The sequence below is a fragment of the Coenobita brevimanus genome, chromosome 71, assembly GCF_032717465.1.
Source record: "Coenobita brevimanus isolate Jiangsu-jjx chromosome 71, ASM3271746v2, whole genome shotgun sequence".
Lineage (NCBI taxonomy): Eukaryota > Metazoa > Arthropoda > Malacostraca > Decapoda > Coenobitidae > Coenobita > Coenobita brevimanus.
Window position 1 is genome coordinate 3,750,797 of NC_137024.1, and position 24,871 is coordinate 3,775,667.

Here is a 24,871-nt window from a genome sequence, read left to right on the forward strand (position 1 = left end):
TCATATATGGCACTATGATTCTATTATTCAGTGCAACTCCATTCTTCCTTTTTGCCCTTCTCTTCATCTTCAGAAAAGGAGTTTGGTTTTGGCAGTGCAAAAACTTGTTTACATAAAAATCAGACATTCTCTGGGTGTCATGTTTTCAACCACGCAAACACTTAAATTTACAATTATGACTCCTGCAGGATAAAAATTAACACAGTAATGAATAAAACTTGTTTTACTTACAAGATTACACTGAATCAATATACAAGATGTTTTGATGAAAACCTAACATATATTAAAATCACCTGATACTTTATACTAATTAAAGTGACTGAAATATGTATGACTAAGGCAGTATATACAATATATAATTTATTGCTTACTTGTATTTATCATGTTTGATTGTGCAGTTTTTATACATATATTAAGTAGATGCTCTAGCTGCCAATAACTAGCTAAGCATTATCAAAATCTTTTAAACTTTAACAAGATCTATCTACTAGATCCTACTAAGCCTTTATATAAACTACAGTACTCTGTACCACTTCATTTAACACTGCTTTGTTATTATTAAACAAATTTACAATTTTATATGTATGTATATATATCATATGCATATAGACTAAGTATATGTATAAGTATATACACACTACATATATATTTATACTTATATATATATTTTTTCATACAATGGAGATGCATACGGAGTTAATATACACACAAAACAAAACTCTGTAAAGTACATAACGTTTGCGATGCAACTCGACTTTTGGCACCAAAAACTTACACTCACACACTTGCCACTCACTCCTCAGTGCTATACTTTGCTGAACTTCATTCCTGAAAAATAAACACAAAAAGTCAGTGTCATATCCATTATTGTATATGAACTGTGAAGCTGAATACGTAAATGCAAATGCAGCAGTGTGAGTGATGTGGTGAAGGAGAAGGGGAGACTGAGGATGTGGAGGGATAAGATGGAAAGGTATATGACTGAGGAGGTTAGTGTACAGTATGATGGCAATCGACAGGGTGATGGAGGTAATCTATTTGTGGCCACCTCCTCCATTACTAAAGCAAAAAGTATAAGAATGAAGAAGTGAGTTGGAGGAAGCAGTCGACAGGGTGATGGAGGTACAGCTACTATTTTTGTGATCACCTAGGGAACAGTACTTAGTTTTTGTTGATTTGGAGAAGGCCTTTGACAGAGTCCCTAGAGACGTGTTGAAGTGGGCAATGACAAAGCTTGGGATTGTGGAGTGGCTGGTTAGGATGGTTATGACTATGTATGTGGGTGCTTGCACCGAGGTAAGGGCAAATGGAGATATGAGTGATGAGTTTTCATTGGATGTTGGTGTGCATTAGGGGTCAGTCTTGAGCCCTTTGTTGTTTATCATGGTACTGTACTTGGAGCCCTCTCACATGACTTCAGAAATGGACTCCCATGGCAGATGTTGTATGCTGATGATTTGATGTTGACTGCTGAGAACGAAAGGAAGGTGAAGGAAAGATTTAGGAAGTGGAGAGATGGTACAGGATGCAATGGCTTAGGAGTAAATGCAGATAAAACAAAAGTGATGGTATCTAGGGTTAGGGGTGGTACTGATAAAGAAGTGGAAGAGCAGCCGTGTGTGATCTACCACGTTTTTTTTTTTTTTTTTTTTTTTTTTTTTTTTTAATGCAAGAAAGCAGGAACCAAAGGCTGGAGCCTGCAAACTGTTCCTTCAAAGAAAAAACAAAAACAATACAAAAGATAGTGTACAGTAATCCCTCGATTATCCGATGTAAAAGAGCCAAAGGCATTTCTGGATAATGGATCCTCCGGATAATGGACTGCTCCCTTGGCCCCCCTTCATACATACCCTAACTTTGAAAGCCATTGTAAGAGGCCACTACAGTACATCGTACAACACTTATTCCTGGAGTTTTACATTACAGTACTGGTACTCTATCTGGTCAAGTAACAATAATAATAATAATAATAATAATAATCCAGTCTTATGTGCCGAAATGGCTCGCTTGGTAAGCTGCTGTACTCAGGCAGTTGCAAGCGCTGGTTCGAATCCTCGCAATATTTAATCTTTCTCCCTATGTGTCAGCAAGTGGGTTGGTGGAGGGTTAGTGCCCCTCCCTGTAAAACAAATAACTCGGAGTCAAATGGCCACCCCTTACGGGATTATGGCATCTGGCAATAGATAGATAGATAGACAGTCTTATGTTTCTCAAAAGTGCCAGTTCTTCCACAGGGAATTCACTAGTGCTCGACACACATATACATTATTTTTACAATTACAAGAATTGTGACACCTCTCATATAAAAAAAAAAAAAAAAAAAAAAAAAAAGTGGCAATAATCAAACCCCATAATCATATGTCACTGTACCTCTCTCCAGATCATAGCATTCTGAAAAAAGAAAGGACTTTCAGCTGTCTCTTGAAGGATTCAACAGAAGAGAGCTGTCTAATGAATAATGGCAATTTATTATATAATCTAGGGGCTCTATCCACAAAAGAACCTATAAACCACAACCAAGCAATTACCATGGCCAAACAGACCCATCAATCACAGATAAGCAATCACCACTGCAAGGCATAAAAAAAATAAAGGGGGGGGGGGCAGATGTGTGAAAATGTTTGCGCAGCCATAATTTCCACCCAAATGCAAGCATTCTGTTTGGATAAAGTGGAAAAATGTACGAATAATGGTTTCAAACACCCAGTGGAAGTCAGTGAGGCTAGGGAACTGACAAAAGATCGAGCTGGCTGGATGAATGTTGTGGGGAAAAGTGCCTGATCGGGGATTTGGCATCTCTTTTTAACATGACAGCGTTTGGATTGACTCTACCAGATGCGTTTATGTGAAGCTACAGAATGTGGTGAAAGATTTTTGGCATATCAGATACAGCCAGGATTCCAGGGGTTTGAATGATGAGTGAATGGAAATATGGCCCACTGAACTAGGCAAACTTGGGCTGTCTGGACAAAGCTACTCCTCACTCTACCCTAAGGTGGGAAAGGAGGTCTGGATGATGACAATGATGATGTTTGTTGGTTACTGCAGTGTTGGATAATTGGAGGATTACTGTATGTCTTTTGTGTATGATGTGGATATGATAATATGGTCAACAGTTCGCTTAGCAACGACAGCCAATTCCAGCAACAACATCCTCTGTACATGTTTCTAGGCCTCTAAAGTGATCCATTTACTAATATTTACTCTTATTCTAGTTATTTTACATACAGGAATGCTAGTGAACTGTTTAAAATTTGTGCTCCAGGAATGTAAATGGGTCAATGTGAGAAAAGTTATGGGAAAGGTACACCTTTTTTCTTTTTTCTTTTTTTAGGATACTAGCTCCAATTATTGCCCTATGACATCAGAGTTGTCTCCATTCACTGTATATACTCCTGTGAATACCGAGGGACCTAATGTACACAAACTTTTCATCACTTCAGCTGGAAGGCTCTTGTAAGCTTAATAAAATCATACGCTAGGATAAAATTCTTAGGTTGAATGGGTTCACTTCCACTGTATATCAAGATCTCTTACATTCCATCCTCCTCACCTTCATCATTGGAGTAGCAGTTGTGGCAGTGCAGCTTGTGGTTGCGAACTCTAACATCAGCTCCTGCTGACCCGTTGCCCAATTGAATACCACACACACAACACTTAAAGCATGGGATGTGGTAGAACAGCCGCAAACTCTCAATGATCATGGCTGCCCCTCGCCCTGGAATACAAGAAGATGTCGTCATCATCATTCCATCCACTGGTGGGGTAAGGCACAGCACAGAAAGCAAGGTTAGAATTCAGGCCAATACAACCCAGACAGCAAAGAAAAAGAACATGATAATGGGAGAATTGATTTAGTTTGTGGTAGGTGGGGGCACTCACCATCCACTCACTCGATGTAGTGCTGCTCTCGGGTGTCTGCCCTTTCCTCTCCTCCATCCTCTTCCGTCTTTCCTTCATTCTTTCCTCATCCTTCTGCCTACGGGTGACTTTACACTCCCTCTTCTGTCTTTCTTCCTTCCTTCTTTTCTCCTCTTCCTGCTTGTGGGTGACTCGACACTGAGTGACAAGCCAAATGATTTTCTGTACACCAGGAAACCATTTACTACGCTGGGTGGTAACCACATAGTCAAATTTTGGCGCCTGGTGGTTTAGTGGGTAATTATTGTGCTCCAGTTGGACTGAGCCGGTGAAGGTTTATATCCAAGGGGTGGTTGGGGTTTATTGCTCATGTAATGCCACTCAGGGATGAGTGAGGCTGGTCACTCTCATCAGGACCAACTTGCCTAGCCCCGGGCTGCTACGCTCCTCATGGGGCAACGTAGGATTGGATGATGAATGAATGAATGCCCAATGAAATGGGCCACACACTGTTCACTCACCATTATAGTCCCCGGAACTCTGACTCCTCACAGACACAGTGATTCACACATGACGTTTCGTTTCGTTTCGTTTTTAAAGGCTCCAACATGCTTGCATGTGTCGGCCTTGGTCACCTAATGGCGGCTCTCCACGCTGCACGATCCATTGCAGCCTCCCCGTTCAGTCCCTTAACCCTAAGGTCACACTTAATGACCTCGTCCCATGTCTTTCTCGGTCTACCCCTCATAACCCCACCCCCAATATTAACACTTCTCACCTTCCTCACCCAATTATCATCCCCCATCCTCTCCACATGTCCAAACCACCTCAATCTACCTCTCCTCATCACAACACCAATACACTCCAGTCCCATCCTACCTCTCAACTCTTTCACTGTAAACCCAGCCCCTCCAGGCCTTGGACGCAGGGACGCACTTCACATCCACCTCATCATTGTCATTTCTGTACGTCTGAGCCGGCGAATGTCTTCCTCCTTCACTGCCCAGGTCTCACTGCCATACAGCATTACACTCCTAACACATGCTGCATACAAAGACCCCTTAGCACGTAAGGAGAGCCCTCTCAATGTCAGGAGAGGCAAGAGCTCCCTGAACTTCTTCCAACCACTTCTCACCCTAGCCACAGAGCTAGCTCCAGCCCCACCTCCAGCACACAACATGTCTCCCAAATAACAAAACTCTTCCACAAACTCAAGAGATTCACCAGCAAGTTCAATCCTTTCACGTCTGACGATCTCCACCTGCTCACCCCGGCATGCCGTACACATAAAATCACCATTATCTCGTAGTCTACCTCTGATACCACTACAGCTCTTATGCACCCATTTATCACACACACTGCACAAGATGGAATTACTTCCCACGCCCTTGTGGCAAACTGCACATGGCCACTCTCCCTCGTCTTTGACAGTACCGCCACCAACCCTAGATATCATCACTTTTGTTTTTGTCTGCATTTACCCTTAAACCCTTTTGCCCCATACCATCTCTCCACTTCCTAAACCTTTCCTCCGCCTCCCTTTCATTCTCTGCAATCAACACCAAATCATCAGCATACAACAACTCCCATGGGAGTCCGTTTCTAAAGTCACGTGAAAGGGCTTCAAGTACCATGATAAACAACATGGGACTCAAGACTGACCCCTGATGCACACCAACATTCACGGAAAACTCATCACTCAAATCTCCATTCACTCTCACCTGGGTGTGAGCACCCACATACATGGCCATAACCACCCTAACCAGCCACTCCTCCAAGCCAAGCTTTCTCATTGCCCACTTCATCACCTCTCTAGGGACTCTGTCAAAGGCCTTTTCCAAATCAACAAAAACAAAATAAAGATCCCTTCTCCTACCAATATATTTTTCCTGAAGCTGTCGAACAAAGAATATGGCATCAGTGGTCCCCCTACCTGGCATAAACCCAAACTGCATCTCATCAATATTCACTCTTTCTCTAATCATACCTTCTAAAACTCTCTCCATTACAGTACCTTCATTATCTGATCTAAAAGCTTTATACCTCTATAATTTCCTCTTTCCAGGGCATCACCCTTCCCTTTATACACATTTACAATTACTGTACACTCTTCAGCCAATCATCTGGGACAACACACTCATAAATAATCCTATTTATCAGGTCAGTGACTAAACTCACCCCTATATCGCCTGAGGCCTTCAACATTTCGGCAGTCAACCCAGACACACCTGCTGCCTTCCCCACCCTCATCCTGCTTATTGCCTCACTCACAGTAGCAGTATCAATCAAAGGCCAAGGGCCAGACACTGGATCTGCTGGCTCCAAACCTTCCCTGTCCCAGTCAAACTCCTCATTCAACAACCGGTTATAATGCTCTCTCCATGCATCTTTAATATCCTCACTGTTCACCACTACCCTTCCTTCATCATTCTTCACACACTGCTCACCTATGATATCCCGATTATCCCTCTTCACCTGACCTGCCACCCTAAATATACTTTTCCTTTTCCCATGATTTAGGTTATCAAGTAATTGTCTCTGTGACTCAGACTTTGCCCTGTATACCTATCTCCTAGCCCTATGCTTGGCAGCCAAATATTCCTCTTTTCTACCACCCTTCTTCCATTCCTGGAAAAGCCTTCTTTTCTCCTTAATTGCAGCTTCTACACCCTCGTCCCACCACCAAGTTACTTATGTCTTGGTGGTCCTCTTGTCCAGCCGCATGTTACATCAGTAACTCTCAAGAAATTGTTCTTGAGGGCTCTGTACTGTTCATTAACGCCTCTGTCTACAGCTCCCTGTTCAGCCACCATTCTCCTCAACTCGCTATAGAAGGCATCCCTTACTACTTGGTTTTTCAGCTTCCATATTTTCCTCCTAGGTACATAAGTCCTCTTTTCATCACTTGTTCTTTAAGCACCATATCACAAATCAATAGTTTGTGCTGCTGCACACACTCCTCACTTCCTATAACTTTAACATCCCTCACTAACCTCCTATCGGCCCTCCTAACCAGAAAATAATCTATCTGACTGCTATTTCCCCCAGACTCATACGTAATTAACCTACTGTCTCTTTTCTTAAAATATGTGTTGCACACAATCATGTCCGTTGCCTCCCCAAACTCGAGTATCCTTTCCCCTTCTGCATTCCTTAGACCATATGCACATCCCCCATGCACTCCTTCATAACCTTGTGCTGCTTCACCTACATGACCATTTAAGTCCCCTCCCAAAATCACTATCTCATCATCCCGCATACCACCCACTACACGTATTAAATCATCCCAAAATCTATCTTTCTCTGATTCATCCAATCCTGCCTGTGGAGCATATGCCGATATAATCACAGCTATCTTTCTTCCCAACAGAATTTTCACTACCAATATCCTATCGCTTACTCTCAAAACATTCATAACATATTCCACCCATTTCTCCGCAACCATCACACCAGCACCTCCATATCCGTCTGTCCCCCCCTGCCAAAACAACTTATAGCAACAGTCCTTCCCAATCTTTCTGGCTGATCTACCCCTGTACCGGACTTCCTGCAAACACGCCACATCCACCCACCTCCTACTGAATGCCTCAACGACTTCCCCTGCTCTTCCCCTCAAACTTCCCACATTCCATGAACCCACCCTCATCCCCATGGGTGATTTACTGTCCTCAGGCTTGCTTTGAAACCTTTTTTGTTTTGTCATCTTCAGTATTAATAAATGGGGACAGACACAGCACAGATCCCACTCACTGCACAATCCCAGGTCCAGGCAATTGATCTGGGACCCCTAGCCCACCAGCTTACCAGTGGCTGTGGTAGTGGCTTCGGGGCACCCTGCCAGGACAGCTGCAGGGACACCCTCCAAGCGCATCTTGGCACTGCAACTATCCCGCCATTATACACCCACTGATAGGGCAGCCTCCTGGGGCGCTACTCCCAGGTTCGGGCCCCTCTCTATTGGGCGGAAGCGGCAGCCTGGGAACCGCAATGCCCTGTACCCTCTAGCACAGGCCCGAGCCCCATCTCGCCCTGGACCCATGATCTATGCCGGCGGAACCCCCGCCACGCCTCCCCCCAGAAGTCCGCCACTAGGTAGCGGGGGCAAAGTTTTCTGGCCACATGCCCTTGCTGGCACCAACCCCTGTAACGTAGTGGGATACGTTGTGTGAAATGTAAAGTGCATGTGGTGTAGTGCATAGATAGTTAGAGGAAATGTTTGGGAGAGTATGCTGGTCTACTCTCCATGCTACTGTCACACTGAAAAGGTCAGCAAAGGGGGATGGTTAGATAGCTAGTGAAACAGGAGCTCCAGCTCTCCCTATCACCAGCATTCCCATTCCCCTCGGGAGTCCTACACTGTTCGGCCCGTGCTACGGCCTCCTCCTACAGAGGAAGATATTATTATGATTTATGAACCCCACAGTCTGCTGCCATTGCGTCTATGAAAATGTCCAGTTATAGGTGGCCTTTATTACATGCCCAGATGTGTTTGCAATAACCACTTTTACAGAAGAATTAAATGAAAAAAAGGCAATATACAACATGGAATTAGTGTATTTGTGTGTCTCAATACAGCTATCAGTGGTAAATGATACCTGTCATCCTCCCTAATGGTTTGTCTCTTACAATATACAAACATCACAACCATAAATTTTAACTGGTACCAGGTCACCTTCATATAGTAACTTCATCCCTATACTGCCCTTAGATATAATACAGCCACTGACAGAATGAGTAAGTACTAACAAAGAATCAACAGCAACCCTTAACTAGCTGAGCCCACTAAATAGTCCTGCCCATGTGCCAGTGTTTAAACTTTCCCTTATTTTACTTATATATTTTCTATTTATTTTTTTGTAGACAAAAGTCTTCCACACTTGCCTAATGGCTTTAAGTCTCCTAATCACTTGCTATGGTTAACCTTGAACTGGTGATGATTCAGCAAATGTGGCTGCACAAAAAGGGAAGAGGAGGTGTGTAAATGAGGTTAATTAACTCACCGAGTGATGAGAGATAAGGTGGGTGGGGGGATGGGGATTAGGCTCTGAGTGTGTGGGACTGTTGTGGAGGATGCATGGGGTTTGCCTTGTACTATTATAGTACCACAACCATTGTTCTTAGTTTTCTACAGCCTACACTAAACAGATGCCTGATACTAGCATGGTTGGTGCCCATTGTATAGCTTGAAAATTTTATTCAGGTTGGTCCATCAAAGCTTTATTACATGTAAAAATCATTTAGAAAAAAAAGATGAAACCATAAATAAGGAATATATGTGGGACACAAAAAGATTAATGAATACATCAATATAGAATCCACACACTTACCCAGTTCCTCTGAGCAATGGGAACACTTCTTCTTCCCGGAAACACTGAGCAGTCTCTGGTCCTGAGCAGGGGAAGGTGAGTCCTGAGGCTGTGATGTGGAGGGTGAGGTCTGTCCAGGACCTTGGTAGAGAGGTGAGTGGCCAGGAGGAGATGCAGTGGTGTTACTCAGGGCATCAGCATTCATGTAGTCGTGGTAGTTGTCATCACGTGGACCACTGTAGCTGCTACTATTGCTGTTGCTGCTTAATCTGTAATATAGACACATGCTGCTTACTCTGTGGCACTGTATCATTTTGGATATTACAAAGCACCATCATCATGATTATAATACTGACCATTTTCCCACCTACAGATGGGGTTAGATGGAATCCCAAAAGTGAGGTATAAGAAAGTATAAAAATGGGAAAAGTAACAACAGTTTGCTCAGTAAAATAAGCCAGACACTCATTCACACCTAATACAATTCCAAGTCCTAGCTCCACCTCATAGGCATGAGGATTCTGGAAACCTACAGTATATGAGTGACTGAGCAATGAAAACAGTAATGAAAAGCTTAGTTGGAAGAAGAAAAGTACTTAACCCGCCCCGTCCCGACCACTTTTTGACCACTGGTACCCCCCAATCCCGACCATTTTTCGACCCTTTTTTTTTTTGCTAAAACTTTTGCTTTTGGTGAGAAACATCGAAAATTCATAGAGAAATCGCTCACCTGAGGTTTAAAATACTCATTACAGGTAGGAGAGCCTCCTTACCTTACTGGGTTTTCTATCAGGCTGGCACCAAAGAAAACGAGTTCTATGAGAGGATAACTATTTCACACCACTCATAAACGGTATTTATTTATTTACTGTTACGAATTTATATGTAGTACAAGAGTATATTGGTTTTCAAGCAGTAATATAGGCATTATAAGCATTGTTTCACTCACTAATACCTGACCTTTTTTTGCCACATTACCTGATCATCATTTCTAACTGTTTCTTCCTCTAATGCTATGTAAAGTTTGTCCTCCACATTGTCATTGATTGGGGAATCACTCGGGCCCTGAATTTCGTACCGTGGCATGACATGGCTATACTGGCCAGGTCACTGATAACAGGTGAATTGCTGAGAAAAGGGCATGCAGGGGGGGGGAGGAGGTCATGCTGGGTAAGGCATTGTCTCTGCCTGGCATCTTGTTGAGGAAGGTGTCCCGTGTATACGTACCAAAAATGACTCGCGAAAATTGAAAATTGTGGAAATTATGAACCTTGCAATTGCAGGACGTTGAAGTATGTCCTCGGGATTAGCTGTGACAAAACGTGAGGACGTGGAAGTACGTCCTCGGGATGGCGCGGGTTAATGATTGGTGGCAATGAGGTGAGAGAAATGAAAGGCAGGTGACGAACACTGTGTGTGCGCACATGGCCAGCTGATTAAGTGTAAACAGAACATTTCATGTCCCATAATTTTAGCTGGGTTGAATTATGACCACCTGCTTTAGCAAAATCCTATACAGATACAATGTTTTGTTTATCCTGGGTGGTCTGATAGTGAAATTTTGGGGAGGGAGGGGGGGATGGGCAGGAAAACTTGACAACCCTCTGTTATGCTGTGGGACCAGAGCAGGCCAGTCACATACTGCACAGCAGCAACTCATCTCAGGGGGTTATTGATCAATCATCCCAACATTTCGACCTATCAACACATGTATCTTTTAGTATTTTGTGTCTCTCTTAAGTACCAAACTAATTCTCCCACTGAAACTACTCCTATTTAGTGTGAGACCAATTTTAAGCGAGTTCCTTCAGAACTTATCTCACATTAAATCAATGTCCTACTGTGCTAGACACCTTCAAAATTATTTTATTGTCACTGCTTGAGGGTTTGCTGCCTGAAGTGATGGTAAATTAACCTCAAGGCTGCAGACAGGTGGTGACTTCTGGTATTTTCTTGTGTAACCCCCCCCCCTCCCTTGTGTTTACTGGGCTGGGTCTGGGTTTACCTTCTCTTACAAAATGAGTTTAGCACAAATCAGCCACATGTACAATGAAGGTCTACCGTATATTCATAAGCATACATGGGTGAGTAGAGTAGTTGGACAGTGGGTACTGATGGGCTATATGTTCATGGATGGGGAAGTGAAGAAAATGTTGCTTTATGCAAATGCTCTTAATGGGCCAGTAGGAGGGCCATCTGGCCACCTTTTAGTGATGACATCTATGGAAATGTACAGTAGTTTTGACAGAAGCACAAAAGATGTGTTAGAAACAAAGGAGTGTATTGTCAGATATTAAGAAAAAAGACTGAGAGAAGAATGGTTTGGAGTGAGATATAATGATTATGAGTGGAATGAGTTCAAAGAAGCTGTGCTTAGGAATGCTAGAGAAGTGTATGGTATGAGAAGTTGTAGTGCATGTGGAATGACAAAGTCACACGATGTGGGGGGGTGAGAGAGAGAGAGAGAGAGAGAGAGAGAGAGAGTTTTGTGTGGACAGTATTTGCGTGGCGGTGTGCAGCAGTGGGAGAAGTATAGTACAAAACATGTCTGCAGTTGCTGTTAACAGGTCTGCAGTTGCATCAGCTGACTATTGGGCAATATTCAATTTTGGCTATAAGAAGGCATTTTAGTGACTTAATGAAATACAAAGTTGCTAAGCTTGAAATTTTGAATTGATCTGACATGTCAGCTGTTGCACCACCTGATGTGCTTTTAAAAACTGACTGCAATAGTTTTGTCCCATTTTTACATCTAAATAAATTAAACTCACCTCCCACCAGAATTATTATTGGAACTTTTGTTCTTGTTGTTGACTCTCTGTGTGAGATTGTGGATTATGGAGTCTGGAAGAGCCTTGTCACTTGTTGGGGCCGGAGCAGGTATATGTGGCTGGTATGTGGTCGCCTGATTTCTCCAGTTATTATTATTATTATTGTTTGTAACTGTGTTGTTATTACTATTATTGTTGTTTTCCCTGTGAATAGGGGAGGGATTCTTTAGTGCTTGTGGGTAGCTGGAGTACACAGGTGTTGTGGTCTGGGGTGGGTAAATAGGTGTGTTTTGGTGGAATGCTGGTGGTGGCCTTGTGGGTGAGGAGCTGGACTGCTTGTTGGGTTGTGGTGGGGCTGTAGGGGTGAACTTTGGACGGGATATTCTATCTTGTTGCTCAAGTCGTCGCTGCTCAGCTTCCTGTAATAAAAGGAAACTTTGTTATGTAAATTCTCATACTATCAAATACATCGAAAAAACAAGTCCCATAGAAACTATATTCCACTTCGTTACAAATTGTAAACCTATCTGTTAAAGTAAAGGAGATATACAGAATTTAAAGTTTCAAAAATAGAAAATTGGTCATAAGTCGGCCACTTGGATTCAAAATCTCAAAAAGATGGGCATCAACCTCCTATATGACCCTACCATACATATTATAAGAAAATTCCAACAAATGGTATCTGAGATACAGCGTGGAATGGACGAATGGGCTAATGGATGGACACGACCAAACCTAAGATTCCACTTCATGGGAAACAAAGTGGAATAACAACAAGCCTATGTATATTTTCTAGGCATATAAATGTGTCCTAAAGCCATACTTTTGCTGAAAAGTCATATAGTAAAGTCCCCTTTGGAAAACTGACATAGAAGTAAGTCCACGATGTTTTCCTTATCATTGGAAAAAAAAAAAAAAATGCAATTCAGTATATAATTTTATCTTTAAGACACAGGAACCAAATTTTGGCACCTGGTGGTTTTGTGGGTAATTATTGTGCTCCAATTGGACTAAGCCGGTGAAGGTTTATATCCAAGGGGTGGTTGGGGTTTATTGCTCACGTAATGCCACTCAGGGATGAGTGAGGGTCACTCTCATCTTAAATGTCAGGACCAACTGCCTAGCCCTGGGCTCCTATGCTCCTCATGGGGCAACACAGGATTGGATGATGGATGGATGGATGACTATGAATACCACACTACCTAAGCAATCCCTACAACTTATACATGAAAATTAACAGAGACAGAACTAGGTACAAGAAATCCTAATTTCCTGAACTGGTTGTGATACCCTAATTCTATCATCCATCGTTGAAGGTGCAGGCAAGCATGCCTGTATGACACATGGGAGTAGGGAGTGACTTGAAATGGAGCATTATCCTTCCCTGCTTAAGGTTCCACCAAAGATGTCACCCCCTAGACTTCCTTACATGATGATGGTAGTGATATACCTGCACTGTTATGCTAATTTTTGAATATCATAAAGTCTGGAGAACTGGAAGACAAGACAACTGGTTATTCAAGATATATTAGCATGTTGAACTCAACTTCAGAAGGTCTTTCCTACCTCCTTCTGAGGAAATAATGAAATGTTTACGTAAATATGCACGCAGCCGGTGTCAGCCTGTCTCCTTCATGTCATATAACTTACTAGCTAGTTGCCTACTATTGCTTCTACTCATATCCACCTACCCATCTCATGCACTTTTAATAAACACCAAAATATTCTTAGTGACTGTAACTCTTTTTGTGGAAAATATTAGATGTTTATGTAAATATGTGTGCACTTGGCAACAATTTGTCTCCTTTGTGTTAGTAACTTACACTGCTAGTTAACTGCTTTTGGCTCTGCTCTTTTCCATCTACCCATTTCTCTTTCATTTTAATTAATAACAATATTTTTAGTGCCCGTAAATGAATGAACAATGAATGTAGATGAGACAGGTCTATTAAGGAATATGTATAAAAGAAAAACACATAATTCTATATGAGAGATTATGTAAGAATTACAAAACGTATATATAAATGTTGCCATCCGAAAACTGATATCAAGACAGGGTTTGCTTACAGACAGTGAGATCTGTATAGCGTATTATAACTCCTGTATAGGGGGGAGGGGTAGTACAACATTACACCCCCCACAAAAAATATAAATAAAATAAAATAAATAAATCAATCCAACAGGGCCTTGGCTGGATTATGACAGTTAAATGGGGGATTATGGCAAATGTGTTTACAGCTTTACTTAAATTTTGTGCAGCTTCATATGATATACCTTGATATTAAATAAATATTTAGTATTTCCAATCAATAATAAACAACAGAACAGAAAAAACGAACTCTCTACCTTTTGGTCAATTTAGAGCCACATCAATTTGATACATAGACCTATAGTTAAATATACTGTATCTGACGTTATCCATTAGGGTCAGCAGTCAATATAATACAAGTTCGGAATAAAGAGGTTCAACAGTTAGGGTTTACTATATAGCTGTGATGGGCTGGATAAAGGCAACAGATGTAGTCTTCAAGGATTCTTAAATGACAACAGTATTTTTCCAAAAGATTTCAATTTCCCGAAACATAGTTTCTTAAAATAAGAGTACAGTAGCTACTACCAAGTAACTACGGTACATTCTTGGGACCACAGTATACATATGCAGTACAGGTACAGTATAAATGAATGGTAAAAACACACCTGATGCAGCCAATGTTTACTGTAGTCTCGTTTCTGTGACTCGGCCTTCTTCTTTGTGATCCAACTTTCATTCTCTGTCAGACGAGGTTTGGGGATGGCTGAAAGAGCAAGGAGGGTCTGCTTGCTCATCTGTTGCCCTGAGGTTCCTGTCACTTCTTGACTCTCTGTTTGTTCACTTCCTTGAGGCTCATTTGATGTCATGCGGCTTACTCTGACATAAAAAAAATAAATGGGAATAATTACATTTACATTTAATAATGAAATCTGTATTTTTTTTTTTTTTTTTTTTTTTAAGCATGTTTATGGAAAGTCAAGCACGGGATGTGGGGCTGTTGAGGAAAAAATGTGGACTGCACTGACTGGATTAGGTATGAACAAGGAGATCCATCAAACATCTATTAGTTGTTGTAGCAGAGTAACTCCAGTTTGTCTTGCCAAGCAGACCTATCAACCACAGGCAGGCACTCACTCCTGCATGGCTGTCCCGTACAGTGAACAGATGTTCCCTCTCAATGGACAACATCTCACCACAGTGAGGCATTCCTGGATGGACAATACATTTGTGTGTCTCCACCCACTTAACAGGGAGAACATAGCAGGCTCCATATCACCCCAGTATTTTGTTATACGGTTACCATCCAATGTTGTTAATGGTTTCCTGGGATACAGGAATCCATTAGACTTGTCACTTAGTGTAGAGTCACCTGACAAGTATGCAGCACTACATCAAGTGAGTGGAAGATGGTCACCACCACCAAGATCCAACATCAAACATGTAAAGCAGGGAAGCCTGTTGACCAAAGTGTACAAGATACTGTACACAGATGGAAAAAGAATGACATACATAAGGTGGGTGAAGTTTGGGGGAGGCCAAACAGAAGATGGCTTGATGTCCTAAAAGCATATGAGGGAAAACAAAGTTGTGACACTGAGGAAACAACAGAACTGATGAAGGCTGAAATAGGTAAGCAGAAGCATGTAACAATGGTCCATTCCATTTTTAACCAAGGAGTCACTGAAAGGTGACACTGACAGGTGTTGTGTGACCCACTAAAAGAAAAAGGTGACTGTTTGCACACAGATGGTATTGGGGGGAAGTGGTGGCTCAATCAGTAGAGAGGTGGCTTCCAGTCCTACCGGATCCAAGTTCAAATCCCCGCTGGGGCAGGGAACAGTTTAAGGATTTTAATTTAATAAAAATCAGATTTTACCTATCTACCAGAAGACCCGCCAACATGTCGTAAAAATATCCCCCCTAATACCAATACACCAGTCCTGTATGAGACAGCCCTAGCATGTATTCAATATGGATGGTGGGTGTTGGCGTCAAAGTGGTGACATGTAGAGGTGTATAGTATGTAGGAGGACTACTGGGCCTTGGGAGCAGGCTGTGAAGCCTATGCAAAAAAAAAAAAAAAAAAAAAAAAAAAAAAAAAGGGGGTGTGTGGATGGAACTGAAAATACAGAGGTCTGAAATTATGAGCGAATCAATGATTCACTTCGCTTAACCCAGTATTGATATCATCTGCTTTTGTGAATTCCCATACCTGCATCTTACCCTACCCATCCCAGAGAAATCCAATGAAATTCCATTTTATGGAATGAGTTGGGATTATTTTCCAAAGATGATTTTGCTATGCTGAAAATTGTGAATTTTACCATGAATACTATAAATTACATTTGACAGACTGTTTTATTATAAGTTATGAGTTCTTACAACTAAAATCAACTGCTTTTCAGAAAACAGTGGGATGAATACATGATCCAATGGCTGCAAGGTATGATGAAAGCCAAAAATACTAAGATGCACTATAACAGCAGCAGCGAAAGAAAATTATTGGTACAGTGTTCCAATAGACAGACTCCTCAATAATCTATGTTACTGATAATCTAGAGTACTTTAGATACAAATGATGATCATCATCATCACCCTAACCCTTTTTCCACACTAAATGAGATGGAGAGAAACTATAAATAAGACAATATGCAAAGCTAGAACTACAATATTAGTGTGCAGTAAAATGGGCCATACATCCACTCACTCAATAATCAAGCCTCTGGAATTCTCAATGTCTCCCAACACATATACATATTCCACACTATAACTTGAAAGTTGCTCTCACCATACTTTTGGGGTCAGTTTCACTACACCAACTGCCAAAATAAAACCAAGGTGCAACCTTTGTAATACCTGTATGCATTTTATTTTGTGTGTGTATGCACGCACATAATACACCGACACATAAAAACAATACCAATTTTACAGAATTTATTCCCTCACCTCATGGCTTCCCTTCGTTCAGCAGTGTTCAGGTCAGGAACCCTGTGTGTCTTGGTAGGTGATGGGAGTGGAGCCTTTCTTCGGCGTGGCAGTGGTTCTGGCCCACTGATGGGGGAGGATCTGGCAGCTTGGAGAGGGGCATGGGTGGCAGGTGTGTTGTCAATTGTTGGCTGTGAGCTGGAGCGTGAGAAAGGGTGGGGGGAGGCAAGAGAGGTATACTGTGAAGGAGAGGGAGATTTAATCTGATCCTCTGCTTTGTATCCACTCACAATTCCCTGCTGCTCAACTCTGTAACCTGTCCCTTCCTCTATTTTATAACCTTGTTCATCCATTCTGAATCCACCTTCATTCAGGCTAACTGGAGGAGTGGATTCATAAGTTGGGGCAGTGTAGAACTCCTGAATTGGGAGGTGCTGATGGGTTGAGTGTTGCTGTGTGGAGGTGTGTGTAGTGGAGGAGTCATGTAGAGAGTAAGAGAGATGTTGAGGAGTGGAGGAGGCTGGCTGGGACGCTGGAGGGAGGTGACCTACACGACGTAACATGTCCTTGTCATGACGCATCATTTCTTCCTCTAGCTCTGCAAGTTTCTGTTGGGTGTGGACAAGGGAAAATAAATCATGAAATTTCTCTAACATCTGCCTGAAATAAAGCAATGTAATTACCAATAAACTTAAAACATGCATACATAAGATGCAATTGACCCTTTGCACCCTTTTGTAACTTTATTGCACATGAGTGATGACAATTAAGCACTTTACCTACGCTAAACCATGTCTCAAATGCTCAATCAGACAAGCAATCATTCCAGTTTTAAGGCTTTTAAATGTTAAATACTACACAAAATCAAATAATTTAGCTACATGTGATGTAAATTTTAATTTAACCGCTAACAGCTAAAAATTAATATTAAACTGATCCTACAGCATATTGTAGAAACTGAAGAAGCAGGTATTAGTAGATTACAAAGCACCAGAGCAGAAAGGCTCCAAACTTGGATAAAAAACTGAAACTCATGCATATAAATAAAAATATACTCATGCTTCCAAATTGCAAATACCATGAATATGAAAATAATCAGTCATAACAGCATACAGTGTAATTATACAGAGGTACTGCCATTTAATAAAATTTGTGTTCCTTATTCTTTCTTTTTATTAAAATCTTGTTGGTGCAATACCATTCGTTCCTCTCACCTCATCCTCAGGTCAGATCAATGCAACCAACTTTTTTAACTCAAATACACAATGAACTGGTTCCATATATGTTTTACAAATTACAATATACTGTACTCATTAGTCTGATTCATATCTGCCTGGGAAATTACCAATCAAATACAAATAGAAAAGAGAAAGTTAATAAACTATTGCCACAGTCTTAAATCTGGAATCTCTCTGATCACTTCTGGTTTGTGCTTATCTTCACCTTGTACTCCTCAGGCTGTGAAGTGGCAGGCACTACAGGGAGGCTGTCTGGCCGAGGAGCCAACACGGCATGACCATAATTCCTGGGCTCACTCAGCTCCCAATCTGTCTCTCTTTGTGTCTTATGATCTATGGAATTCTCTGAAGTTCTGAGTGCATGCTTCTCAAGAACCTCTGAATGCCTTTGCTCTCTGTTTACTTTGTTTTCTAGTGTATCATAGGATGACGTAACTTCATCATTTCTGATCCAAGTTTCAGACTCACTGGTTGACTTCTCATTGTTAATGCTCAAGTCTGAACATGTTTCAGTGCTCGCAAAACTGTCTTGAGTCGAGTGAGATGAATTAGCTGTGTCTTGGGTACTTTCAAGAGGTAGTCTTAAACTTTCAGAGACAGAATGAGAGCTGCTGTGAGAATAGTTAGTGGAGACCCTTGCGTCCAGGACAGGGGGTGACTGAGGAGAAAGGGAAAGGGTATAGCAAGGGTGAGTACGAGCAATGCCAGGAAACACAATGATAGACGATGAGGAGAGCTCGATAATTCCATCAAAATAGACACAAGCAGAGTTACAAATAATTATTGGGATATTATTTATAACCCTTCATTTAAGAGAAAGAGATCAAGATTATTCCCTAAACCACAGGGGTGCTATTGGCATCCGAACAGGAAGTTGGCAAACCTGGCTTACATGCACTATGAGATTGGGGTGCATCTCAAAAGTCACCTGGTGATACAATGGGCGAGCAAATATTCAACTGCGAATAAAATAACAAGCCTTTCCCACTTTCATGAAAGGACAGCTTTCATTTTCACCTATACTGCCCTTAGGACCTCCCACTTACATCCCTTTGTCCCCTGCCTGGCACAGAAATGGTGTTGCTTGAAGAGTTGGCATCTTCTCTGTGGTGCTAGAAATTTGTGGGTGTGTAGCACTATCTCTCAACTATGTTTGCTAACCTACCCATAATCTTTCTTCAACTTGCTTGCTTTTCTCTCTTCTGGACCTAGTGCAAATTTTCCTCCCTTCTGGGAGCATGTTTTGGTTCTTCATTTTTGTTTTTTATGCTAAACTGAAGATTGTTCTTATTCAAGCATCTAACCTGCTCTGCCATTTTACTCGATTTTTACCTCCATTCTTCGTTGGGGAAAAAGTAGGCTTACTTTTACTTGTGTATCATCTATACTGCATCATCATTATCATCATCATCTATGCTGCATTATATTTATTATTCTGCGTCTGCTTGTATGAACCTAGACTTTTACAAACTGTTATTACTTTTGGGTAGCATATCATATTAATTTTCAGCTCCATGGTCCTTACTTGCTTAGACAAAGTAGTATATCATGTGCATTTCACAATGAGTTTTGCATATCTGAAACTGCAGTAAGCAATTTTACTGTCTTAATGGTTCAGGTAACCATCCCAGCTTGCTGTCCTACTCTGTTAATGGCTCTCAGTCATAACATGGTCACCTAAGCCAGCTGGCAGGGACTGCCTGCAGATTTCCTACGGATAATAAAAATATACTTATTTTGTGTGGTTTGTCTATCCTTTGTGGTGGGTGGAGGCACTCACCATCCACTCACTCAATGTAGTGCTGCTTTGAATGTCAGCCCTTTCCTCTCTTCCTTCCTCTTCTGTCTCTCTTTTCTTCATTCTTTCCTCTTCCTTATGATTACAGCTGACTTTACACTCCCTCTTCTGTCTTTCTTTCCTTCATTCTTTCCTCTTCCTTCTGCCTGTTGGTGACTCTACACTGAGTGACAAGCCAAATGGTTTCCTGTGCACCAGGAAACCATTAACTACACTGGGTGGTAACCATATAACCGAATTATGGCACCTGGTGGTTTAGTGAGTAATTAAGGCGCTCAAATTGGACTGAGCCGGTGTAGGTTTATACCCAGAGGGCGGTTGGGGTTTATTCCTCACATAATGCCACTCAGGGATGTGCGAGGCTAGTCACTCTCATCTTCAATGTCAGGACCAACTTGCCTAGCCCGGGGATCCTATGCTCCTCATGGGGCATGATAGGATTGGCTAATGGATGGATGGATTGTCTATCCTCTTCTGCATTTTCACGGTAATAGTTTTCTATCCAATTACTGTATACATTTTCATGGCAATGTTTTCATGCCGTTACTTTATTTATTTATTTTTAATGGCATTACTGGTCAGCACTCCTTAACTCTATGAACCACTGCTGGGACTTGCTGATACTAGTATATGAGTATCCAGTGCAGTAGTATAGGTATGTCCCGACGAACCAGAAACAATTTATTGTCAACAATATGTCTTCTGCTTTGGCCAGCCTTCTATTGGGATCTTTCTTGTTCTGATGTTCCCTGTTTATTACAGTAATTCTCTCATATCATGCCCTGCAAGCATCCCTCATTTAGGCAACACTGGAATGGAAACTTGTATTATAAGGTAAATGTGTCTAGGAGGCTACTATCAACCCTGGAAGGTACTACATTAGAGCGAAGTGTGGCTAAAAATTTGGTAACTAGCCACACAATCATTCAGCCACAAGTACAATCACTTGGTGATCTTTCTTCTGAGTGGCTGTCCACAGACTCTATGTCCCAGCTGCCACATAGTTACAGTTTTCATTAAAAAATTCTTTTATTTTCCTCCCCCCCAAACAGCTTCCAGCAACTGTTGGGAAGTAATCTACTGGTTTTGGCACTTGATTTAGTTTCCCCAGAAATACCAATGTTCCAACTCCCTTTTTGGTGTAATTAAGTCTTTACTCCTTGTTATGTAAACTCACAAGTGCACCTCTGCCCTTGTTAAATGTGCCATTTCAACTGCCATTTCTCATTACATTTTCATGGTGTTTAGGGGTTGACTTCCCCATGTAAAGATGTCCTTCTTTTCTTAGGCAAATCAGGTGAAAAAGGAGACCAGGGAGGAAAGGTAAACCCCAAGTTTAGCATGTTTCCAAAGCATCCAAATGGTGGATACCATAGCCTGCAAATCTTTTGCATTTCTGGAATCCTTCAGTGATGTACAGGGAAAGTCAACCTAAGCATTCTACAAACTTCCCTTCACCTAGGTGAAATGGTCTTCGGACATCAGTCGTCACTTAAGTTCTTCAATTACTACATTCTTTCTTCAGTTTTCTGGGCATGCTCAGATGTTCCCATGGTTTAAATTTTCTTAATGTCCTGAGGAGGGAATTCGGGTATGGTAGCTCGTGATGCCTTTAGCCTCTGACTCCTTGATGTATCCTGATTGTGACTGGTGTTAACACCATTATGGTGGGGAAGGGGGGCTGTGTTTTGCCCTCCCACCCAAGGTATCTTGTGACTCACTCCACTAAGGGAACTCTTCACCATTATTCCCACACTGGTTAAATGATGGTGCCTACTAACTGCTAGGTCAGAGGGGAATATAGGATGGTAAAGACAACAAGAACTCTCTGTTTGCAAAGCCTCTGGCGATGCTCTGTATAATTTCACACACAGTGAAGTTTTTGCTACCCTTTACTCAGCAGGTGACTGGTCTGAGTCTCTTCTACAATACATTGGTGGCTGTTTTATGCCATCTTTGCCAACTTCTTATTTGGACAAATTCATCATCTTGATAAGGGGTGAAAAATTAGCTTTTGGCTTTGAAAACTCATCTCTGGTGGCAGGAAAAACAGGAAAATCAGCAGTTTTGGATTATGTGGCAAAATAGCAATTAATACAATGGAATAAACTAATGATTTAAGGAAAAATAAGGCTTGAGGGATATAAGTCAGTGTTAATAAAATACTTAAATGTCTGGCATCTACCTTACTTTTTTAGGAATAATGAGAAAAATACAGAATAATAATTGTTAAAGTATAGCTGTACTTCTCCATTTAAAAACATCTAGAACTATGCATAATGCTATAATAATTGTTAAAGTATAGCTGTACTTCTCCATTTAAAAACATCTAGAACTATGCATAATGCTATGTGTAATTTTTGACTAGAAAATTACATCAGTCCTTGATTATAAAACTGGTACACAATATGTATGCAATAATACACCAGAAATAACACTCTTTCCATTCTACTACCAGTATGCTAAAGCTACTCCAAATGCGTGCAAAAGTTCCTTCCCTTGAAAGTACAGTACAGAAATCATGGTTACATGTAACAAGTGTCAAATGGAAACTTTGATTTTTGGGATATACTCTTCAATATTTTTCCATTCCTTGATTCAGGTTTGCTGAGCCAACTACAAATTCAGGATGAGAATATTACCAAATTCTTATGATTCATGTCAGAATGAATGAGGGGGTCAACCACTGTACAGAGAGAAAATAAAAAAATTAAAAGGAATGTACAGTAAGTACAAAGAAATCTGAAAGTTTTTCCCTTACTGTCATATCCTGCTAGAGAAGTAACAGAGATGATTCCAGTAAACAAGAAATTTCATCATCCAGCAACTGTGACTTATCTCATATTCCTTTGTTAAGTAATGCATACTTCTACTGCAGAAATCTATCACATAAAAAGATTTCTCTTTCCTACATTCCTGTAAATCTTAAAATACTGCATCGTACTTTCACATTATTTTACTTTTCCTTTTTCATTATTTCTTACCTCTTGGTACTGCATGTGATCATCAAAGTCGCCTTTATCTCCACCTACAGTTCCAGCATCTGCTGGCTGCTGCTGCTGTTGCTTTAACTGCTCTGATCTCTCCACATTTTCAATTATCTCACGCTCACGACGAGCAAGCTCAGCTTCCATTAGTACCTGTAGATGTATATACCTGATATGTAACCTATACAGTATTACCATTAAACGAGTGAAAATTGGAGTGCAATTCCCAAAATCCTAATTTCCCCAAATACCAGTTTTCCAAAGTGTTTCTAAAGTATATTACTAATAATGAATAAATGAAGAATACATTTACAGTAAAACCTCACTATAAAGGACTAATTGGGGCCCAAACCATTCTGAAAAAAGCAAAATTCTAATAAAAATGACATCCGGACTTCCCTCTGCTAAACCTGGACTTTTTCTGATATATCAGACAGTAGTCCAGATCGCACCATCAGTTTTTTAAATGTTTTCACTACCACTGCAGTACTGTACTGTGTTATCCAGTACATTCACGACAATAATCAAATGGTATAATATATATAATAATACTGTACTGAACACTGATAAACATGTCTTTTATTTACCTTATCGTAGTGACCATGGAATCCAGACTACTTCTGGTTTTACTGGACTTTTCCCGATATATAGGGTAATGATAGTGTGCCACAATGGTCTACAGTCACCACAGCTACTTCAAGCTGGACTACTGTACCTTGCTCCACAAGGCTGATTTCATCATCATTTGTTCAGTGATTCCATCCCCATGGACCATAAATCATCTCTGTTTACTGTTAAACTTTCATACTTGACTGATTAAAACCATAACTTCTGGATAATAAAATACAGCATGGTTAGAGTGATTACAGTAGGGAATGCTAAGCATGAGGTAAGGGTAAAGAATTCTAGGTTTCAAAAGAAAAATCAAATTTAAGAAAGCTTCTAGATCTCAACCACTTCAAATTTTGTAAATTGGACTGTAACACATGATCATATTTTACCCAATCTAAGTGGGGCCAAAGGCAAGGATGTACAGTATTTTCTTTCCTGGTGTAAGTGACTAATATCTGTGGTTTATATGCACTCGCTCTACTGTTATTCTGAGAGCTTTTATGTCAAGTCAACTGGAGTTTTTCCATGTACAGTATATATTTCATACACTAGGAGCCTGGACCTGCATCATGAGCAAATGAACCAGCTACAACATGTACAAAAACTAAAGTTGGCCATGTGTCTGATTTCAGCATTCTGAGCTTATATGTTGTTATCTGATATGCTGGTCCTGTAACTGCATCATTTTCATTTTTGTTTTTGTAGGTTCCAACATGCTTGCATGCATTGGCCTTGGCCACCTAATGATGGCTCTTCATGCTGCTCGATCTCTGGCAGCTTCCCTATTTAGTAACTTAACTCTGAGGTCACACTCAATGACTTTGTCACAGATCTTTTTCGGTCTACCTTTCACCACCCTACCTTCTCACTTTCTGTACCCAATTATTATCCCCCATCCTCTCCACAAGCCCAAACCATCTCAATCTACCTCTCCTCATCACAACACCAATACACACCAGTCCCATCCTACCTCTCAACTCTTCCATTGTAAACCCAGAATATCCGAAATATTGAAAAAATCTGCTGCCTGTTGTCTTTCAAACTGCTGGTAACACACAGGTATATGAGGGAACTGTCAGAAGTGGGGAGGAGTGAAGGGTTGGGTGATTAAGTTAAACAACACTAATGCATACCTTATCAAAACTTTTCATTAATTCATAAAACTCTCTCTTTCTCATTCTCTCTCAGTATTTCTTGCTGTCTCTTCTACAATTGACTTCTATTTTTCCTATAATTTTCCCTTCTTGTTCTGGCACTTATCCCATTCTTTCAATACTGTACATCACCCTTGTCATGAGACCACTCCCTCTAATTGATATACAGTACATTCTCCCTCAAAGT

The 24,871-nt window shown here is 41.0% G+C and overlaps 1 protein-coding gene across 1 annotated transcript in view; it reads right to left on the minus strand.

The window, feature by feature from the left end:
• Positions 1-208: 208 nt before the first annotated feature.
• The window catches only part of LOC145406848 (uncharacterized), a 123,871-nt gene continuing 99,208 nt past the window's right edge, over positions 209-24,871 (minus strand). Inside the window, exons 17-24 of the mRNA XM_080277956.1 lie at positions 22,916-23,071; positions 18,339-18,791; positions 16,917-17,503; positions 14,636-14,846; positions 11,939-12,357; positions 9,189-9,436; positions 3,554-3,718; positions 209-828 (exon numbers count right to left, since the gene is read on the minus strand). Coding sequence (XP_080134082.1) covers positions 806-828; positions 3,554-3,718; positions 9,189-9,436; positions 11,939-12,357; positions 14,636-14,846; positions 16,917-17,503; positions 18,339-18,791; positions 22,916-23,071 — 2,262 coding nt within the window. The 3' untranslated portion in view covers positions 209-805. The remainder of the gene's footprint in view (positions 829-3,553; positions 3,719-9,188; positions 9,437-11,938; positions 12,358-14,635; positions 14,847-16,916; positions 17,504-18,338; positions 18,792-22,915; positions 23,072-24,871) is intronic.